This window comes from Temnothorax nylanderi, unplaced genomic scaffold (assembly GCF_030848795.1).
Source record: "Temnothorax nylanderi isolate EJ_2023f unplaced genomic scaffold, tnyl_v1.0 TNYL_tig0053_pilon, whole genome shotgun sequence".
Taxonomy (NCBI): Eukaryota; Metazoa; Arthropoda; class Insecta; order Hymenoptera; family Formicidae; genus Temnothorax; species Temnothorax nylanderi.
Window position 1 is genome coordinate 57,817 of NW_027249115.1, and position 23,661 is coordinate 81,477.

The window sequence follows — 23,661 nt, forward strand, 5'->3', positions numbered from 1 at the left end:
CGTCGCTGTTATGGAACGAATCGACTCCAAGTTGTATAGCGTCGCGTTTAATTAGTGAGTACTGTCATAATTAATCTCGTATTTTAATATTTATCAATTGCGTAGCATAATTCCGTTTATATATGTCGATGATTTATTAAAAAGGGAAATTTCGATAAATTTGTTCAATCAATATAATCCATCGGGCGAGCAAAGCAACGCGCGCGACCACATTCTCATGTATATGTTCTAGATATTATATTCCGCGAGTATTTATCTCTAGTTTTAACTCGTATATTTAACCATTTATGATACAGTATTACAATGCGCGAAATAGTAATTACTTTAAAACGCAAGTGTATACTATTTGTTATGCAACATGCGAAAAGTTCGTTAGAAATATTATTTTCTTGAGAATATTCATTTTGAAACTCTCGCAAATACATTTTCCTTTTTTTCAGCGAACTTCGTCTTTTCCATTTACGAAATCATATAGACATTTCATTTTCTCGCTCCGAGAAAATTTAATGTTCATAAAAATGCCATAACTTCGAAATCATATTTATTTATATGTGTTTCTCACCGTATTACATCATAGTTTATATCATAGTTTATATCTTGTAAGCTTAAATTTATAGTTTAGACGCATTCCTTTATATATATATAGAGCCAATCATACATAATTTCAAAGTTAAGTTCGCGTACCTACGTACCTACGTAAAAGTTTCTCGCAGTTGAGTAAATTTATCGAGAGTCGTTTTCAGAGAGGAGAACTCTCAACTCTCAGTTACCTCTTACACATTTATCATACGCTACATCATAATGATTCAGTGGATGGAATAAGAGATTTGAAAGACCGCGTAGATGAAACAAACGAAACGTATAATCCCTGTTATAAGTAAAAATATTCGGAGAGTACATAAATTCCGACCTCAACGTGCATCGTATTTGTCATTCGGGCGATTTAAGTCAGTGTTTCTCAAACTTCGTAAGAGTAATGTCTACTCTTTTCTCTATAAGTGTCATAATATAATTGCGTTCAATTTAATACGGTTAATTAAATTCGACTGCAAATGTAATAATAAAAAGTGATTATATATGGCGATGATAAAATTAAAAGAACTAGTATTGTAATCACGTGAACGCAAGTAAAATAAATTGTATCAATAGAGCCCCCCCCCCCCCCGCGTGTCATTCATACTAACCGAAGTTCTACAAGATGTAGGGGTTGAAATTAATCGACCGAGACAGAATTAATCGACGTACTACGGATTTATTCTCGCGTAACACCATTTGAGAAGCACTGAATTAGATGACCGCGAGTAGCTGCCGCGCATAGTTTCGGGTTCCCGAACGCACTCTCGCCCCGATAAGGGGATGCAGATTTGTGGAATCGGGCGAGGGGGATCAAACGCGGGGGTTCGCCGCGCGATTCTGGTCGGACGGTGACAGCCGGGGCGTAGGAGTGTCGGGACGTGAATAGAATTGCGAGCGAATCGGCCGCATATTCCCGCCGTTTACATTTATATTCCGCACGAGCTGTGCGGCGACCGTGCGGTCGATCCGTCGTAAGCCGACCGCCGGAGTGTATTTGCAAAGGTTCTTCCGTTCGTCTCCTTCCCCTCCCCGCCCCTCCGTATCCCTTCGCTGCCTCTGAATGGCCTCCTGTGTCTTGTCGCGATTCGACCGCCGACAAAATCGTCACGTCTGACGCGGCTCAAATCGCTTTAACTCCCTCTCGGATCCATTTTTCATACTCCCGTTTCGCTGTCTCTATTGACTGACGCGATCTGGATTTCGCCAGATCAAACGGCGGCGGGGGTGAAGTGTGGCGAACGGAGGGTAGGGGGAGGAGAGGATATCGATACCCTTTGAAACAAAATTTGCTTCCGGACAAAGTTAGAATTTTTAGTGCGAGTCTATACCTGTGCATTAAAGCTGGCCTTTCGATCCTTTGATTCCCTTTGCCCGCGATAGGGTTTGTTATCAATCGCTTTTCGCGTGATGAAAGGGACTGTCAAGAAAGTGTGCGTATGTGTGTGTGTGTGTGAGCGCGTGTGTACTTTTTCGGGATATAACGAATTTGCCAGACTGGTCAATTTATATTAGGATCTATACGCTGGCGTATCTCTATTCACCGCGGTAAATGTCAATAGTGGATTCTCTGAGATAGATTCGATAAATTTGTAGTCTCGATTTAATGAAAATTCCATGGTAGATCGTTATCTCCATTGCCGCTTTCTAATTTTCGACATTAAATATATCGTGACTTGATTGCGCAATAGTCTGATTGAAAAACGTAATATGAAAACTTAATGCCTTAATGGTAGCGAGCCCGTATGTATTAACAATTAGGTAAATGTCAATGGCGTTTAATTAATCACTTTGCTAGATGGGTGCATGATCGTTCGCTATTAAAGCGTGGCCGATTGTATTCGCACGATATGCACCGTGCAGTTTCCTATAAACTGGAATATAAATGCTAGATGGGGAGGAGGGGGCAGGGAGGAAACAACGCGTGCGTGTGCAATAACGGTATGCAAAACCGGCTGGTTTTAGTACAGCTTATCATGAACGAATGCTGTATATTTGTATATAGGCGATCAAAATTCGCTTATCGTTGCATTCGTGCGAATTCGCGTGAAATACACGACGAGGGAGTATCGATCATCGGCCAGAGGTTGGCCCGAGTGCGTTCTTTACTTACGTACCTATACCGTGACCATTCGCTTCTTACACCGCCATTAGCCCGAGAACGAGACGTTAATTAGGAAAGTGTCGGGCGTAACGGCGAAGAAAAATGCTCGCGGCTATGAATTCAAAGACCATCCGTACCCCTTTAACTTCTCGACGGAGGTAAAGGCGCGTACGACGTGCCTTTAATTAAGCAATTTCGCAACGTCGAATGTTAATGTCTCTATCATTTAGGGCGATGGAGAAGAGCTCGGACGTGCCACTGGACGTATAAAGCGAGTGCATGACAGCGAGTAGAAGTAAAATAAAATGCGGAACGGGGGTGCGAAGAGGAGCTCGGGACCTCGAGCGAATTACGAATAATTTGATGTCATTAATTAGACAGGTTAATAATTATGCGGATCGCACTATTTTTGTTTGAATAATCAAGAATCGTATGAACCGCAAGCCATGCGTGCATATTGTCGTGAAATTATTCAACGTCAATTTGAATACAACTAATTATTACGGATCATTAAACAGATATTACCGATTAGTCATGGTCGATTTATTATTCATCTTTTTTATTTATTATTTATTGCGCTATATATAGATAGAGGGGAATTCCGGTCATCTCTCCGCGCGCGGCGCGAAACTCCGGATACGTTTTCCCGTACAAACGTCCTTTTAATATCCCCAGGGCGTTAAGGGCGTGTGTCGTATTTCTCGCGCATTCCTTCCGCAAAATAAGAAAATACCAAGAACGAGTTGAAAGTCCAGCGCGCGTTATTCCGTCTCCCCTTTTACGAAGGGCAGAATGTCACGCGGAGCGCAGAATGTCCATAGGAAGTTATGCGACAGCAAGAATGGTCGTTGCAACATAACAAAACGTTAATCCGTCCCGAGGGCGAGTGGATTGTGAGCGGCTAGCCTAATTTACGACGTCGACGGACACGATTATGTCTCACGCTTTTGCCGCTAACGCTCGCATAATGCAACGCGACAGGCTCGCGTCTGCTTTTTGATATATTGCGCGCACAGTGTATCGCACGACGAATCGTAGCGTTTGCGAAATAATGTGTATCCCCGATGTGTATATACCCATGCGTATATGTACCGCGAATACATTGGACTATGTAAAAGCACGCTAATAACGAGGTGCGTACCGATTATCTCGCGGGCAGGATTATCATTCTGGTAATATTCGACATGACCCCAAGCCGTACAACCGGAATTCCATTAAACGAAAACGCATGGGTATTCAGGCTACCGTGGTATTCAAGTTATTAGATTTCTACTATGAATTTCTACGATGAAGCGCTCACATGCTTTTTGTTTTCCAAACGCTGCCATTTATTACAGTTACAATATATACATTTTCCGGGAAAATTGCAAATTCGGGTGATCCTGTTGTCACTCGCCAAGTTACGTATGTACACGGGAACTAACGACAAATATCTTGAATTTTTAATGAACGTATTCTGTACCGACGCGACACAAGCGCGAGAATCAACGCGAATTTCGTTGGGTATATACAGTTCTCGCCTACGCTTATTTGCTGCTTCATCGTTTGAGCGCAGTTCTCAATCTCTTGAAGGTGGGTTTCGGGTAGGTCTTCGGTTGGGCGAGACTTTTCAGACGCTTGGAGCATCTCGCCTTTAACGCTGCCGGCGACACGGTGAAGGCATCCTCTCGGAGATCCGTTTCTCTGCCCGCCGGACGCTGGGCGGGCTTCGCCAAAGCGATTATTCTCTCGGAAGCTACGGCATTAAACGTTATACCGTACGCTGTATGGTCTCAATCCTATCCATTAACATCGGTTTTCCGCCGGCTTATTCTTATCAACGGGCTTAAGGACGCGAAGCAAGACTAACTGCCCCGCGCTATGAAACAAATTATTTCGCGTGGCTTTCTAACGGCGACTATAATCTCGCTCAAATTTCATTTTACATACAAACCGCAGCCGTGTGATATTTGTTTGATTAGTTGGTTGGCAGCTTTGTTGCATGACTATGTGCATAACGGCAATATGGATTAAATTTCTAAACATGCGGTGTGTTTATGCCAGCGTCAATTAACTCAATCGCGATTATGAACATTCATAAATAAATAAATTTCTAATAAGGTAAAAGGCTTAGAGGGAGAGAGAGAGAGAGAGAGAGAGAGAGAGAGAAACAGAGAGAGAGAAACAGAGAGAGGAAGAGAGAGAGAGAGAGAGAGAGAGAGAGAGAGAGAGAATGTTGCGTTACATTGAAATTATCTCGGCTAAAAATATTTCACGAAATGACTTGAATTTCGTATAATACACTCTATTATTTTTGTGTTCTCTAAAGGCTAGAGAGTCATCTGTCAAAATTGTGATAATATAACCGCGCGTGTGGAAAATTCTTTTCAAAATATTAACTACGGCTAAAAATTTGTTTAATATTTGATATTTTAATCTTCTCTCGTCTCTCGGGAAAAGTGGAATGTATATTTTGATTTACGTCTTTTACTTCATAGAACGCCGCACAGTACACGTGAGATATATTGTAAAAGTTGCGAGCGATCGTTCCACTATGCACCCGTATCTCGTATTTTATTACAGACGGATTTCAATGGGAAAAAATGTTGCGCTCTGTCGCTGACTCGTCGCGCGCGATTATACGCGAAAATTAAAACCGGTCGGCTCTCTTCCGAGAGGCTTGTGCATCGCGCCTTTCCATTATCGCCGTAGGACTCGATGCACTTGCACGTTTTGTATCAAGCAACGTCTTACGCGCGAAATTAAATTCCACGCCAGCGACGAAGGACGTCGGTTATGCTTGACGACAGCCCAAAGAGAAACTTGAGGAGGCATCTCCTTAGGAATATGTTGAGCAGAGAAAGTTAGATGTGACGGACGGCGCGGCGCGGCGTGCGAAATGACAGTCGAGTAATTCTAAGGCGAGAGAGAGAGAGAGATAGAGAGAACTTTGGTTACCGTCGATACACAGATTTTATCCGACAACCGACTTTTGAATTACTTAAGACCCGTTTGTTTACATTCATTTCTGCCACAGCCCCGCGCTGTGACGACGGCTCAAAGGAAAATTAATCTACTGTCGCACGCCCGCCCATCGATCGATAGTGGAAGAAGACGTCGTTTAATCAGACGCGGCTGAGTAACCGTGCGGCAGGACACGATATATGTAGACATTGTAGACGAAGCGAAAACTGAAATGGTTGAATTGTGCGAAAGATAGACGGATAGATGTAATTTATTTCGTATCTTGGGATTTGAGTCCTCTCTCGCTCTCGGGACAGGGTATAACTACAACAGCAAAAAATCAACATAAACAAAAGAGAATAAATCATGGTAACAAATATCCAATGTGGAAATAACAAAAAATTCCATGTGAAAATCCAATGAGAGAATAGTTAATAAAAATACCGAAATAAAAACAAGACTAATATAAAAATGAAATGTGTAATAAAATGTACGATAGAGATACACACATGCACACACGTACACAGAGAGAGATTACACTCACGTAGAAGTGCGTAAGTGACGTTAAAAAGGATTATCGAGCTAGAGATAGCATCCGAAAATAAACGACGATGTCATTGCAAGCGACGTTTTCATTAAATAATTACAATACCGGTGAGGGAGTGCCGCTAACATTACGGTAGGAAATAGCGCTGCGGGCAGGATAGTCTGCAGCAAGCAGTACGGTAAGCATAACGCGGCATTGCTGGCAGATCGGCAACAAAACACGTTTCGTGTGCCGCGGGCTTAATGTGTAGATCGTGTCCCGTTTATCTCTCCTGTGTCCAAATCAAACGCTACAAAATCGTTACCTCGCAGTTATGGTTGAACGGAAAGATAACGCGAATTCTGCATTATATCACGAGTTCGGTGATATCCGAAACTAATAGTGGGAATATTCGATGTCGATCGATTACCGGAGGTGTATACGCCACACGCGAGAAATTCTATTAATTCCATAAATTTTTGTCGAATCTCCGTTCAATTAACACTCCCGCATAAAAAAAATATTTTTCACCCGTCGACCCGTTGCCAAAACCGTAAACCAGCCGAGATTTATTTTTCATTGATACTGGATGGATGCTGAAAGGTGTACATTTGTTGGGATTGTTATCAATATATAGACCATTTTTATTTTTATTTCGCAATATGTGAAATATCCTTGCGGAACCTCGATAACCTTGCGAACCGCATAAGCTATTGAACAGTCGCAACCACCGACGAGTAAATCCGTCGTCTTTCTCGATGTAGCAGGGTGGTGGGATCGATGAAATCACGGATCTGCTACGTAGGGTGTCTCAGAATCACCGAGATACGGTACCGACGCGATCCTCCATTAGGCACAAATGAAGAAAAATAACAGTTACTTTAATAATAAAATGTCCACCTCTATAGAGTGTTGACAATGAAAAAAATGCGATCTTCTTTTCACATCGTAAATGTAAAGACCTGTTCCTCAGTTAATTTCAGTTAATTTCACGGAGACATAAATATAACGGCATTTTAATTCAACGCTCGATTTTCAGCCCAAGTATTCCCGTTGAAATTTATATTTAAAAATTCCTAACGAATAACGTGACTTCTCTCATGAAACGCTCATCAAGGAAAAATTTAGCTAGAGTTCGCATTCAATCTCGACGGGACGATGTTTGCTGGGACACCCCGCGTATGAGCTTACTTACGACATCCAATAGCTTGTAATAGTATTGGTGCGGGGAACCGATGTATAGGCAAACGAGAACGTTGCTTCCTTCAGATCGATGGCGACGCGTATCGAGCAGAGAAATCGAAGCGGGAGGATCGTAACGGCGAGGCGGCGAGGCGAATGATAATAATTGTAATAGCTATGACGAGATATGTGTGTGTACGTGTTACTACCAATGGCTTTCGTCGCGGCGGGCGAAACGGCGCCTGGCATTCGCAGTGGGATCTCCGGTTGTTTCTTTCGAGTCGCGAGTTTCTCCACTCGCTTGGTGATGCGATAGGTAAGCGCGCGCGGTGACACCTCGAAAGGGTCCCTCAGCCTGGGCTCGTGCTTGATCGTTGGTAACGCTAAGAAGTACACTCGCTCCAAGTCGACCGGCCTCCACTTCTTCTTCCTCGTACCCTGAAAATATCGGAGCGCGCGATCGATCGATCGAGCGAACGGTCTCGTCGCCGGAATCGGCGACGCGTCGAACATTTTTATCTAGATCGTTTAATATTGATTTATGAGAGAACGACGTCGCTTACGGGTTTCCTTCTTTTAGGTTTCGCAGCGACTTTGGGCGCAGCCCATTTAATGTACTTTTGCCAGTCTTCCGGTTTGAGAGCTCTGCGCAGTTTCGCCATTCGTTTTCTCCTGGATAGATATGAGAGTTGGGCATTTTATCGCGAGAATTTGGGTTTAAAGATGCTTTACTGAGGAAAAATCTTCCGGAGATTGATTAACGTGGCTTCCATCAGTGGCTTAAGAGGACTTACATCACTAGCGGTTTCGCGATTTATCAATTCATGTCGGTTATACAAATTACGGAGATGGAAATAATAGAAATGTTATCATCATTCGTGCTTATCGCTTGCAATCGTAAAAGAGAAGAATTCTTACGTTTCTTCAAGAGTTAGATAAGTTCAGTGACTTTGAAAGTGATAGAGATATTTCTGATATGACTTTAGAGATCGTTAACCACTGATGGAAAATTAAAGAATCTGTAAAAGTGAAAAATGTGGTAATTGTGGCGGATTGTGGTGAAATGTCCCATATATGATATCGCGGTCTATCACGGAGAACTATTAAATTGATGTTTCTGATTGTAACCTGATCAATGATTGTAACCAATGCAATAAATGCTCAGGGTTAGCTCAATCTCTCACATTTTATTTTGTACTATATTAATAATTACTTCCGATGCAATATATCAGATGACCTTTCGTTAATTAAACGTACAATTTGCATCCAGTTCCCAGCGCGATCAATACAGAAGGGTTTATAAGCTTACGTTTTGTTACTTGTCCGCCGGTATTGTTGCGGCTTTATGAAATCGAGCTAATTATTTAACGGGTAATTAATATATCGTGAATATCTATCCATATAGTTCAAATATTGGCGAAAGGTTCATCTGACATCGCAGCAGTTTATGCCCGGAATTCTATTTCACCGAAATCCACGACATTCCCGACGAGACTGAACGTGCAACAGAAAAAAAGAAAAGAAAAAAGGATAAGAATTAAAGGAACTTCGATACTCGACATCTCGGCTGTTTAGTATTGCAATTTCCGCGGCGAGTAAAATAGCCACGATGTTTTCCGTATCCCTCTCGTTTATCGCTGGAGATCGGTTACTCGTGTGAATATGGCGGAGAGATTGTGTGCCCGGGATGCGCGTGTCGTTTATAGAGAAAAAGTGACATGATGTTGGGAAATGTATCGGCCTTACTTTTTCCTCGCTTCTCGTTCTTGACGCGCGTTACAGAATACGCGATACCGCTGGTACCGCGACTTTCGAACCTTCACCAGCAGATCGCTCACGGTTGCCTTCATGTTTTTGGTAGCTGCCAATTTCATCGTCTCCAGTAGAAGTCTAGCGTTTAAGAAGGTATCGCTTTTAAGTCACCGTATATATATCATCGATCAAGTCATAGCTATCAATTTTCCGACGCTACCGAAAGTGCGAATAATGTTAAAGTCGCGAAAATAATGCTCATATTTTGATTTTTAAATAACTTGACCTAAAAGTGGAAAAATAATATACGAGTATCTTAAAGTAGGTATTCCAATATCTCGCAACCTTTTTCTATAATATATTAATCAGAGATTTATTTTCAACTCAAGTTTCTTATCGAGACCGTCTTCAGCATCGAGGAAATAGATGTGCACCTTCTCTTGGGTAATGCCAGATCGACGATACGCTTGCTGCTCCTCGCCGCGAGCGTCTTCGGGTGAATGCGCGGGTAAGGGGGCGGCGCCGCTCTGCGCGATAATAAATTTTCTAGAGGACTCGCGATAACCTGACGAGTACAAGAGCGGACGACTGTGCACTTACGCGGGATCGTATTTCTTGGTTACGAATTTCGGTTGCGCCATAACCCGGATGCGCCTCGAGGCGCGGCTCCTGCGAACCGCGCGCGGAACTGTAAAAGGACGCGCCTGAAAATATATATATATATATATATATATATGTACACGTCGATATAAGTAACCGAGGAAAGACACAAAGGCTTTAGTAAGGAGTGCGCGCGAACGCCGCTCGAGCATCTGCTCCATCGATCGTTTTCAACTGAACGTTTTTCCGCGGAAGAACGTTCTCCTCGTCTCTCATAACGACTGTTTGATTTCATGGAGGATATCTCAACTTATATTTAACGTCCTTAAATATTCGGAGCAGGTGACGTCTCATTTTCTTATTTCGTTTCAATCCCAATTGCGAAATCCGAATTTACTTAGAAGGAGCGCGCTGCCCTGGCATTAAAGACACAATCTCGATTCCGTTAATGAAATCCCAGAGCGGCGGACAAAGACACGCGTAATACTATCGGAAAGTGTACTCCAATCTCTTCCGATATGTATTACAGGAAATAATAAAGATTCCCCAAAAGACGTTCCTTATTCCAAATAAATGTAAATATAAACGAAAGAATATTATCATAAAAATAGGCGTATATACCAGGACATTCGGATCAGTTCTGCGAAATCTTCTCCAGTTGGGACGCGCTAATAGCGCGATGTGTTCCTTGCGCGATAAATGAGCCAGAGCGTATTTAATTCTTTGCGAAGGCATCTTATCGCCGCTGCTCTTTTTCGCTCGTCGTTTCCGTCGGATTTTCCCGGCGCTCAGCGCAATGATGAGCAAGCGTTTCTGGTATGCTTAATTATTAAATTATACTCGCGTCGCTTTAACGATCCCCGAGCGGAAAAACAATGCATTTAACAGAGACCCGCGGGAGAAATGTACCGAAAATTAGCTCGACACACTTTCGCGGCTAACACTGTAATTTTTTCACCACCATTGAGGCGTGTGGATATTCCACGAGAAAATTTTGTGGGATTCGGACAGCGCGTGACAGAGGGATTGGGGATGAACAAAATACGAGCGGGTCGAACGAGCTCGAATTTTATTTCACATCGCAGTTTTCAAGGCTGTTGGCGTTTAACGCGGGTCTCTCACGTATGTATATTCTTCTAAAAGCGTTCTACGATGAATATATCACTAAGCTGAGGACCGCGGGAGTCGCATCACCGCGGATAACGTGTATAACTACGTGACAATGTTCTAACTCTGCATGACAACGCAGTAAAATTCATCGCATAAACGCGCTCGCGCATTTGCATTCGCCGAATATCTGACAAACTCCAAATCACCGGAGAAATCTGCCGTAATAAAGTTCCGTCGGTGTGTATGACAAATTAACTGACGCGTCAGTGATTTTCGCGTGAAATATAGAATCGCGAAAATATACGCGCGCTTTCACGGCGCGCAATTGAATAAAAAACTCGTTTCCCTCGGTCACCGCTTAAAAATGCATGCGAGAAGATTGGAGAAACAAAGTCGGCTAACCGCGTACCATTATGCACTCTTAATGCACGACGGAAAGAGTTGAGAGGCTCGTAATTCACGAGCGGACGACCGAAGAGCGAAAGGAAGATGTGTAATTCTCTGGCTCGCGCAAATCGAGGTCTCGACTCGTAATGCGGATAAAAGTTTATCCAATGAAGATCTTTTAGAGAATCTATTGGTTTTATTCGTATCGAATCGTCCACGAGAACGCACGGGCCATTCAAGGATCTGTTATCTTTTTCTTCCTTTTCGTTCTCCCTTCTCTCTCTCTCTCTCTCTCTCTCTCTCTCTCTCTCTCTCTCTCTCTCTCTCTCTCTCCTGCTTTTCGATCGCACTTTCGCCTCTGGCATCTTCCCTTATAGTTACCCTCCTAGTTTCGACTCGTTCCATCGTTTCCGTTTCCCTCCGGCTCCGAAACTGACCCCCCCTCTCTCTCTCTCTCTCTTTCTCTCTCTCTCTCTCTCTCTCTCTCTCTGTGTCAACCCCGCATGGGAAATCTCAAATACGAGTCTGTTTACCTGGCACTTGAAATCCCGGTGGATATCGATGATAAGATTTCGCCCCCGTCGCCCTCGCCCTACACCACTCCGCCGCGTCACGTTTCCTGCAACCCTTCCTCTTTCCCATCCCCTTCATGGTACAATTCTCCGTTTAGATTATGCAATTTGTATCGCGCGTGTTAACTACCTTTGCGGTCCGACCGTTGCGAGTGCAATAATAGTTCTCGCCGTATCAGGTCGCGCTGGAACTTCCCTCGAGAACAACGAATTCGTTCTGGGAACGTACGACGCGGATGATTGCGACATGATTGATCTCACGTTGCATTACACGTTACGCGATATTATTGGGAACAATTAAGGCTTTCGGCATGCGGAATTATGGATTTTATTCATCTGTTAGGTGTGTAACGAATCGAGTCAAAGCGCAATGTTGTTTTATTTCAAGAAAAGCGAATTCCGTAAGTGATTTTAGTCATTAAAAGCATCAAGTAAAATATCATAATAATAAGACGGATTAAGTCACGTCTTTAATTATTTATTTATTCTACTAATATATTCGTGTATTACTACGTTTACGCGAGCGTTACTTCTGTAGTAACTTACGATAATTCACTCGTTTACGCGGAGTAAATTATCGTAAGTTACTACAAAATCCCGTTTACGCCAAGGAATTATCGTAAGTTACTACAGAAGTAACGGTCGCGTAAACGTAGTATATGTCTTACTTTCAAATGCTAAGTGTGAGAAACAATCTTAAGAACAACGTAAAGTTCAAACAAATATAAATTAATAATAAAAAACGAATCATTCAGAAAGTTTTAAACAAATTTTTTAATCTCTCATTACCGGTTGAGCTTCGCAATAATTCATATAAAACGCAGATTTTTCTCTGAATAAATCAAGACTCGGAGCACTAAAGCGATATACATTTCTCTTAGAAATAAATCGTAATGTTTTATGGCTGATGCACTTTAACCATGGTTTGTGCGCAAATTAATTTAACAGAGTGCAAGCAAAGTAAAAAACCCAGGTAGTCAGAGACTACCCAGCTGATGTTTTTATCGCAACGTTCGGACAAAACGCAATACACATGTGTTAGGATATTCTCTTTAATAGTTTAACTTCTCTTGTATTATTTTTTTCATATTTTTTGATGGAAATGTCAGGTGTAATAATTTTCTCTCTTTCTCTATCTTTTTCGAAATTTCTTTGATTAGATGTTGCACGCGATGCGATGATAAGCGGGTTGCGTCAACCTAGGCGGAAATGTTGTTTTACAAAATCCAGTAGAGCTGAAATTTCGACTCCGGGAATATTCGTCCATGGTGCGGATGAAATTGGGATTTGTCGGATTTGTGGATGCTCCGCATTGCGCTACGGCGTTACGGATATCCGGATTTTTCAATATAGCAGGTAATCTCAATCACGTTCTCCCTCTCCTCCCTTCCCCGCATTCTCTCTCTCTCTCTCTCTCTCTCTCCATCTTTCTCCCTTTCTCTTTTTTTAATAACATATCGCGACGCACACGTCACTAACCGTATTAATTTACTCCGGAATATATTTGCCATCACTGCTGTTCGAAATTTTATAATGGAACATATACCAATCTGGATATACACTACGCTCTATTTTACTCGTCATTTGGCCGTCCTGCGATTTTTTCTCTCTGCTTCGCTCGCACTAGAATAGAGATAATATATCCAATGGAAATTCCACAGTTAATACTAACAATGGCCTCGTCGCTTTCCATTTGATTGGCAAAGAACATATTGAATCGATCAAGAAAACGCTTCGATATTCAAGCAACATCGATTTGATTGCGATATCCTCACATAATCCATATAAAAAAATTCAGGCGGGTAAAATCCACGATTTACTAAAAGAAACTATTCGGGGGGAGGAGGGCGCGAAATTTGTTGGCGCGACGCGATTAATTTACCTGTCTATTCAAATTATCTACTCATCTCTGCAGCGGCGGCCGTGACAATTATCGAGATGCTATATACATTCAAAGGAGGGCGTGAAAAGAGTACCGGTTCGCGCGGAACACCGTGAAATTCTCTAGATTTCTCTCTCTCTTTCCCCCTTTCTTTCTATCTCGTTCTCTCTGTTTCTGTCTGTGCAAGCTCGATGGTCGAACTCGAAAAACTTGGAGGATGACCCCATTCGTCGTTGGGATCAGCGCGGAAGATACGGCCGCGCGGAGAAAAGTTATCTCGCATCTGCGATCGCGGGAATGGAGCGCGGAACGCGCGTTTTTCTTCCTCCTTCATTCCGGGATGTCGAATGGCATAATTTAGTCGCAATTGCCGTAGTTCATAGGATGGCTGAAATCGTCCGACTCCGTTCGCGCGAAATCATATCGACGCGCAGCGCGCTCGGAGAGCCAAGCTATTTTTATACGTACGTATTCAGCGAGCGTGGCGAGCCTGCCCTCCCCCTCGCCGCGCTAAGCAAAGTCATTTGTGTCTACGGTTTCGTTAGCGATGAATAATCCCCTCACATTCGATCGGTTTGACTGAAATTCTGTTCTTTTGATAGCGATACGTTTGTATTTTTTTTTATGTATTTATTTTCATGATTTGTAGTCTGAAGAAATTGATGTACGTATTATACGCTAAATGTATACGTGTAACATTTAAAACTGCGGGTTGAAGTAAACAAATTTCAAATGCAAGATAATGATTAATCTCTCGTATAAAATAACTGCTTATCGAATAAATGCATTTGCCCTATTTCTCTGGCCGATGGCACGAGAGAAGGAAGCTATAGATTTATCTACGAGTAACTTAGCGGTTGCATGATATCATAAGAGTACACGCTTCATAAACATTTCAGTTTGACTCATCGTTTTAAAAATTCTCTTCATCTTATCGAAAGACATCAAAATTTTATGTTCACTCTGGTAAAACAAATATTTCAGCCGAGCGCATTTTATATCTCGCGATACGAAATTATGCATTTAAAACGAACAAATTTTCCTTTTGATAAACAGAAAATATTTCTTATTCGTTTACTTGCGTTTAATTTTTGAAATAACTTTCTTTGTTTCTTTTTATTATAATATGTAATCAAACATAATTCACGCTATTATGAGTCGTAAATCTACTTGCTACCCTATAAAATAATAAACGCATTTATCTTTTACATGTACCGTACTTTACATGCTACATCCTTGCATGCACTTCAGAGTATCGTGCCGTAAATCGTGAAAACGTTCCACAGCTGTCGACTTGTATTTCGCAGGTCACTTTCGTTAATTAACGTCGATAGATATAGAAAGTATCGATAATACCCTGTAGGCTAAGACGGCGGGGCAGCAATTCTCAGGATAGTTCACGTAGAACTTTAACGGTTATTGTCTCGAACGTACCTTCTTACGGTACCCTGGATTGTCCTGAGACCCTTCACGACCCCATCGATGCGCCTAACGACCATCGAGTTTGAAGCGACGTGAAAGCTTGTTGCTCCGTAATACGATTTGATATCGTGGACTTTTTACTCCCTCGCGTTCTTCGTTTGGCGTTCAGTAAAAATCAATGCACGGGGACATACTACATACACGTAAGCGACTGTAAGCAGAAATTTGCCAGTTTAATGCCAGGTCGTTGACATAATAATAAAAACAGTATCAGGCACAGGCCGGTTAACGAACTAATAGCCTTGCGATCACGTCACGCGATACGAGACGCAGTTCGCAGTTGACATCGATCGTAAATATGCAAATCATTCGTTTTAACGATCGGGACATTCGTTTCGTCGAATGCGAGCGATATCAAATGTCGCGGAGTAGCATTTTACGTCCGTTTTCCGTCCGAGCGACGTGCCGACACTGCCGACGTAAGTCGTATCGCGATTATTCCGAGCATTAGTTTCTACCGTACGCTATTCACAGCTGGCAACGTGAATACTCGCTCATCGCGTAATGTATTAAGCTCGCGTGACGTTGGACGATTATCATTGTCAGACGCGGATGTTATCCGACAATGGACAAAACTCTAGTGAAACCGGCGGGTGCATTAAAGTCAGAGACGTTACAGATCGCGGAAGCGAAATGATGGAGAGGATAAAGGAAAATAGAAGAGAGAGAGAGAGAGAGAGAAAAAGAGAAATATAGATAGAGAGAAACGTAGACGGTTTCGCAAACCCGGATTTGCGGAAACGTGGGGTAAACGAACGGAGATAGCAGTGGCTGCCTCTAGCAAAAGTTCTCGCGAAAATTTTCAGGCATCCCCGCGTTGTTGTTTCGCGTTGTCGCGCGGATTCCGGAAAGATAACACCGCGGGCGTGTGTGCAGGACAGCGTATACGATATGCGGGATGCACCGACGCGACGCGACGCGACGCGACGCTACGATATCATATACACATATACGCGGTGTTTATTACACGGGGCAACGTGACGCATTGTGCGGGATCGAGATGGACTTCGTGCCGGCGAAGTTTGTTTTAATCCTGCGGTCGCTTTCCTGAGCTCTCGTCTCGGGGGTCTCGTCCATCGTAACGGACACCTGCCGTTTCCCTTCGACGCGACGGTCGACGGCAAGTGCTCGCGACTACGGGAACGAAGAATAAAATCCGCTAGATAATTATCATAGAAAAAAAAAAGAAAGATGGCACGGTAAACAAAGCGCATCGCAGAATAATGGATCGATCGGCCGGCGTTATCGCGCAAAAATACGCTCGCATTGTGTTAGCCGGGGAAAATGAGTTCAACGTGAACTCGACGGCCAATAATTCCGATTCACGGGGCATTACGGTATTGCACATGCACGGAAGTTAATCGTCCTGTCGCGCGAGGCTTTATGGCTTATACGATGCCACGTATGCGTTCATTGTCAGGGCGTATGATACGAGAGAGCGAGCGTGTGCTCATGATTTTTTAAGGATTTATGGACGGACGTGCTCATTCTCTTCCGCTAATTAAAAGCCTCCCGCGTGCAGCTTCGCGGGAAAAAAAAGAATTGAAGAATTGCTGCACGATCGATACCAGAAATAGGGTATCCACCGCGCACGATAATCCGACGTTTAACGCGAATTACCGGCGACGCTAATGGCACGACAGTAATAAATGCATTACGTATTTATAATTGCTCAGTAACGCGATATACGCTGCGTTTTCGGCGAACCAGTTTCACCTGCACCCCTCTCTCTCTCATATTGCATATTGCGTAAAATTTCGATGCCATCGTTATTGTTGCCGCCCGGAAATGGACATAGGTTTTCGGGAAAGGGAAAAAGCGCATTCGACGGTACCGATGAATAGTATTGTAACTGCAAAACTGTAATTTTTCACAGTTATTTTTACGACAGTCTTCTACTCTAGAATTCTTTGTTTCTTCAGTTAGAATTGAAATAAAATATTAAACAAAACAACATAAACTTTTCAAGTTACAGTATTATTTTGAGACGTACCATTGATGAAACGGCATCGAGAAAAATAAATATTGTATTGTTTACGCTATAATTGACAATACCAAAAATGTAATTTGTGATACTTTCTGTTGTATATATTTTGTATAATAAATAATCGTCTTGAAGAAGAGAAACAAAAAATAGCATTTTTTGTACTCTTGTATCTTGGGAAAAAGACGGAAGAAATGTCTTATCCGCTATTATAATTGCACGAGTAGCCGTTAATTAAGCTTGATAGACAATCTCAGATTCTTTTGTAAATCACAGTGATGAAAGACGATTACATTCGTTCTATGTAGAAAATTTGACGGAGATTGCCGGCTTTTGTTCACGTTCGCACATAGACGGTAAGTCTTTCGCTGCATTAAATGGAGAGAGTTATAACCCTGTCGGGCAATAAATAATGCATCGTGGATGCGTACGTAGTATACTCAGCGCATTGTGCTACGGGTAACATGCCCCGGACTGAGCATGTTTAACGACCGAATAAAATTTTGATTTCGCGGCATTTTGCTGCGCCAACATTCATTAAATCTTTATAATCTAACCGCTTTATGTCGTGATATTTAGTTCGTTAAGCCATACATGGTGCATGGCGGAAATCAGTCGTGTCACGAAAAAGCACGTTCGCAAACAACTTCTATAATGTAAACGGAGAAATATTATTCATACAGGTCGCAATCACATATATATATTTCGCTTTAGTCGTAAATTCTTAAAAGGGACAATTTCAAAAAATTGTGTTACTCTTGTCGCGATCGAATAAAACAGTATTTATTATTTATATCGAATCCTTGATTTACTAGTGGTCATTATTGATGAAACACGTAATGATGATTGTAAGCAAATTATTAATTTAGCTATTTTTATTAAGCTCGACTGTTTGATATAATTAATAACAATACTAATCATTAATTATATAATTGCAACTTCTGTATCAATAGTTACACGAATCATTTTACTCAAAGCGCCAGCTAGCTAGGGTAGCTCATTGGTTCGAAATATCACTTGAAATGCCATCCTTCGGTATAAACGATAATCAAATCGTATTATCGTTTTTAACAGTGTCCTTCCTCTCGGAAATGTAGCTCTCAGGTTGCAACATTTCGCGCAGTATCTAATGATTGGCAAATTTCTCATGACCATGACGAGGCAACGAGAGCTTACCGTCTGCCGCATGTCGAGATAACATTGGAAGGTAATATCTCCTCGATAAAATATTATTCCTATCCTATGAGCAATATAATAAATGAAATTTTTGAGTTGATAAAATCCAATAAAGATTCAAGAATCTAAATTAGCATTCACCAATTTGTCAACTGCGATGTTTAAAAAATATTAAAAATAATCGTTTAGAAAAAGTGTTTTCAAGTTTAGAGAAATATTATGACGAAATGTAGACGTTTGTGCTATATTTTTTGATAAATATGCTCGGAATATGAAAGAGAGAATAAATATTATAATATGTAATAATTAAATTCTATTTTAAATCTTACGATAATCCTTTGCAAGGTAACGTATTCACCAATTGCAGGAAACATCGTTCCTGTTTATTCCGACAAGCGGTACAAAGCCAATTCTGTTCGCGCGTTTCGAGTCGTATCGATTTTGTGTTGCTGTTCTTGAATTATCGACGCGCGTACAAGAAAATAATTATACGAACATTTATTACGAGGTATAATAAATCAAAATATAAAGTTGGTTTCTTTTGGTTTTCTACATAACGCACGTGTTTAAAAGAAATTGCAAATATTTCTGAACAAAGTTATTCTGCAGAATCTCTCGTTGAAGACTTAAGTTAATCGTTTCTCACATCGATCCGTTCTCGAACCTAAATGCGATCACTAATTATTCCTGCATTGTACAAACTTGCTTCAAGCCGTTCTCCGCCATAAACAGATTAATTATTTGCACTCCCAGTTTCGCGAAACGCCTCCGCGCGCCAGGAACTTCCTGTACGATTTCAATCGCGACTAACGCTATTCGAGGGCGGCATTAACGGCCGCTAATGACAATGGGAACCGAGGCGAGCCGTTTTGTGAATTAGATAGCTCCATTCCTTGTTTCCGTCACAGCCGAATGATTTCAAACTCGATCGCGATGATCGTCCCGAAACTTTCGTCCGAGTATCGGGAGAGCTTAAGGGAAACGTAAAAGAGGACACACGTCAGGCGGTCGGCTATTTTCATTCATTGGACCCTCTCCTGCGAGCGGTGAAATAAATTATAGCCTACTGGAGAGTCATATGTAGATGTAGTAAGGTGCGCCAAGCTATTTCGGACAGTCGTAACTCATATTTACGACCAATGGGAGTTACGCCAACTTTAAGAGGCTGCATAATGAAATCCAGTGGCGGTAGCTTCCCCGTTCCCGTGCCCGCTCTTTCTGTAGCTTTACCTCGTTCGCGCGCGCCTTTCCACCTCCGGCCTCATTTTTACTCCTGTTACGTCCGCTCTTCTTTGACGCCTACGAGCCTCCATCCGCCTAATATTCGCACTCTCGCCTCGCTGGAGAAAGGGGGGCAAGGCGAATATATCACTCGCGCCCTCACCAATCGCCGGCGTCTGGAGCACCGTAGAAAGCTCAAGCTGGAGAGATATGAGCGAGGAAATACCTGAGATAGCGTTCGTGTCTTCAAGACACCTCTAGCGTCGCAAATTTTTATTCCAAATGCATGATACTTATCCCCCCATCGGCTGCTGATGATCAGACGTAAAATGGATGGATTGACAGATCAGTAAATTAACGTTGGATAACTAATATGTTCGCTAAATAAAAATATTCCTTTCTACCATGCACTTATCAACGAGCAAAAAATATATCGTTTAAAATTAATGACAAAGAAGATCGTTGCGACCGATAAAACAAACGTTTGGCGCGATAAATGAACTTGTAATCCGAAAGTTAAATTTCTTTATATTAATCGAGTGCTGCAAAGGATTAAACATTGCAACTACTCATTGTCTACGCGTGCAGGCACTCCATCCATTTTATCCCATCCCGTGTAGTTTCGTAGCTTTAACCGGTGCCGTGTCGGTTCACCCTGTAATTGCTTCCTGCTCTTTAAGGCCGTGTACACATCGGCAAGTGATAAAGCTAATAGAAAAGTTTGCTTGTTAAATGCAATTGTGACACTCGCTATTTAACTCTGAATTTACGTTTGTAAAGTAATTTATAAATGCTAATTTTTATGCTGACAAACTCGCTGCTTGTTGGTCGTCTCTTAAGAGGTTGCACGATTAAAAAATTGATCTTTCGGTACATAACTACCTTTGCAAAAGTGATACTGCTCAATCGTGCTCTGCTGTGGAAAAGTCTCGTTCGGCTCGTCCACTTCATTCTTCGGCAGATCTCGCCGATGTGCACGCGGTCTAACGATAGCAACGACCTGGCGTCGCGGAACGAGATCCATCTTCCCGGAGAAACGCTTTGGTCTCCGTAAACAAATAACGAACGCTCGATTACGGTAGGGTTCTCCTCGTTGTCTTCGTTGTCTTCGTCGTCGCAGAACATATATCGCCGTGTATTTGCTCTCGGTGATGAGTGTAGCACGTGGGTGCCAGGCAGCAGGACGGCACGGCGTGGGCGTCTCGACTGTCTCGAGTCGAGGTCGGTCACGATGCCGTCGTTTGTTCGCGCTCCATACGAAGCCCCGGTCACGTTTCTTCCGCGCTTTATGCCGCCCAAGAAGTTCGAAACTATGGGCCCGGACGGCGGCGGACGGTGGAAACATAAAACTCCAGACAACATAACTCACCCATTTCCAGACTATCCCTTCGAGAAATTATTTTGCAGGTGGGTGGCTCTTTTTCTTTCCTCCTCTTTCTCTCTCTTTCTCTCCTATTCTACGGCTCCGCGCCGTAGAGAAGCATTTTCTCCATGTAAGGAAGATACGCGAAGAGAAAGATTGTTACACGATTCTCGTACGAGGAAAGCCAAGAAGCTTTCCTCTCTCTCTACTTCTCTCTCTCAGCCTAGTGAAACATTAATCATATCCGCTCTCCCCGCACGCCACAGACGCCTTGGATAAATCGCCAATGCGTCTGCGGTTAATTAGGCGATTAGGCAGCCGCCGCGCTCCGTTCCGCGCTTTCGCTAGCGGAATTCCGGCCCCCGCATTCTTACGTCCGATTGTAACGTTGTAATAGTCGGCGTGATCGATCGATCCGTTAGCTATGTGTTTGCGAATATAGAGAGAAAGCAGGGTGAGACTGATTGCGTTACATAGAGGAGGTGCTACTTTATGATGGTTTCCGAAGCGAATTAAGTACACGATCTGAGACATCGCGGATTGTTTCGACAGAAAAAGAGTTTACAGTCTCATGTCTTTCCTTAAATTCTTTCCTTTTTTTCTCTCTTTAAGATTTCTCTCACGTTCTCGCGTTTGAATTAACGGAAGCTGTAACTTAGTACGAGCTAATTACCGATCCGAATAAAGTGATTAGTGGCCTAATGATGGCGAGGTTACTCTATACTGAATATTGCGTCACGGTAATCGCGCATTATTTCACCGGTCACGTTTCCACGAGGGGGATTTTAAACCGTGACGGTTAGGTTGAACCGGAGGGGATGAACGTGATCATCCCTTAATTATAACAACTCACGTATCTTAGCTATCGCGCGCGCGAGATTATTCTCGGGCTTGCGTTAATTCAATTTTCGCGTATACGTATTGACACAGACTCCGCTCGGAATTCCGCGACGCTGGTTACAGGAGGAACGTAATAACGTGTTACACGAGATGCGCTTAATCATTTCGCGAGCACGGCGATAATCCACGAAGGCGTTACGCAACCCGGAGTTTTCGTGTCCGCGGGTAATCGAATGTAACGCAAATTCGTATAATTCGTTTAAAGTCGCGCAAACTTCTGGAACTTTACCCGGTGTCGCCCCTAAAGTACAATGTATTGACTTAGCTATACTTTGTAAAGTATCGCGACGCATCACACGGCGTATTCGAAATTCGAAACGGTGTTACAGAAACTAAATGAGATTTAACGCTGGCGATAAGACGAGTCAACGAGAGATTAGGATTGCGAGATCCAAAACGCACTTTCGCCTTTCGCCGCCTCGAATTTCGGAGATGGACCATTATCACAGAAGTCATTCGCCTGGCAAGCGCGTTCCACATTCTTGCGAAGTATTCGCGCTCTTAGCTACGTCGCGTCGCCTGGCTTGGCAAGCGGCGCGGCGCGGCGCGTCGAGAAACATCGCCGTGTCTGTAATGCGCCCGCTATTGCGCCACTCGACTGTTCGCTATTCCACTTCTTCCCCTTTCCCTGTTTCCCATCGCTTTCGATCCACTTCCCGGTAATCTCTGCCCTCCCATCCGCGAGAACCCATTCCCGCTCCTGATGTTTAAACACGCGAAATCTGATGTACGAGATGTACGGAGAGTCGTACTGTTCTCGATAGTATAGATACGCAGATAAAAATACTATTTGTCGCGGCGTTAATAACTTTCGCATTATAATTAATTAAAAATTTGCGGAATAAATCCTTATAAATCCGAGCACAGAAATGTAAATTCCGCATGTGATGAAATTTTATTTTTCAGCTTTATGTAAATTTTTATTTAATCAGTCATATATCAAAAGTTACACGCCTGAATCGTATAGAAAGAATAATTTAATGGGATCTCTGACAAAAGAGAGTTAAATTCAGGTCTATCAAATTAACACATTCTCTCTCTATATGTAGAAGTATCATAATTATGCATGAAAATTTTCGCGGGCATAAAGCTTTCTAAAACCCCTTCTAAAAAAAGACAGAAAGAAGAAGAGAACGACGGGCTTCATCTCTTTAATTATCTCGATCCTTACGAAACTACATTAATAATAGTAGAGAGAAGCAGTATCTAGAATGTCGGCATGGGAAATGAGATCCGCTCGTCCCAGGGTGATAATCATTTTAAGAAAAAGAAATAAATCGAGACATACACAAAAAAGCACGCTTTATGGGTACATTCGGCGCATAGAAGCGCGCGTACGACAATGGTATTTGCAGGCTCCATTGTTCTTTTAATTGGTTGGTATTCCTCGTAGAACCGTGAACCTAGTCTAGTAAAATGTCGATGGGCACATCGTCGTTGTGTGAGGACTGAGGCAGGTCGACTAAGAACAAAGTTATCGCGTTTGTTGAATACTCGTGTCCCTATTGAACGCGAGTCGGGAGAGGAGAGGACGGAATTTGCCGCTGTTCTTCTCGGAATGAATATGCGTGAAGGGTCGAACGCGAAGGGCAGGTTGAGAGAGAGAGAGAGAGAAAGAGAAAGAAAAAACGAGAAAAAGAGAAATGAAGAGAGAGAGAGAGAGAGAGAGAGAGAGAGAAGAAGGATTTTCTTAATATACGACACCGTTACCTTTTTGCATGGGCGAGCCATTCATTTTGCCGAATATCGTTAGCATAATGCAAGGATCCCCTTTCTCGTCTTTGTCGCGCGATTAGAGATTCCTGCCTGTGGCAGCGTTCACCACTCTGCACTCGTGTAAATCCAGAGGAGCGCGCACGACCACGCTCGTGGAATCGCCTGTCCGAGTGGGCATTGTTCTATCA

General features: G+C 42.7%; 1 protein-coding gene across 1 annotated transcript; it reads right to left on the reverse strand.

Moving 5' to 3' along the window:
- Positions 1-4,039: 4,039 nt before the first annotated feature.
- On the reverse strand, positions 4,040-11,542 carry Theg (Testicular haploid expressed gene). The gene is made up of 8 exons (XM_071706730.1): positions 11,528-11,542; positions 10,302-10,493; positions 9,681-9,784; positions 9,515-9,607; positions 9,075-9,218; positions 7,892-8,000; positions 7,538-7,766; positions 4,040-4,412 (listed from the first exon to the last, which is right to left on the reverse strand). The coding sequence occupies exons 1-8, from the start codon at positions 11,540-11,542 to the stop codon at positions 4,216-4,218; spliced, it is 1,083 nt and encodes a 360-aa protein (XP_071562831.1). The 3' UTR covers positions 4,040-4,215.
- Between the last annotated feature and the right edge of the window lie 12,119 nt (positions 11,543-23,661).

Excerpts from the sequence above, each read along its gene's own strand:
- Theg (XM_071706730.1), bottom strand. Across the intron at positions 9,608-9,680 it reads ACCAAGAAATACGATCCCGC|AGCGGCGCCGCCCCCTTACC; the intron begins GTAAGTGCACAG and ends ATTATCGCGCAG. Across the intron at positions 9,219-9,514 it reads CTGGCATTACCCAAGAGAAG|ACTTCTACTGGAGACGATGA; the intron begins GTGCACATCTAT and ends CTTAAACGCTAG.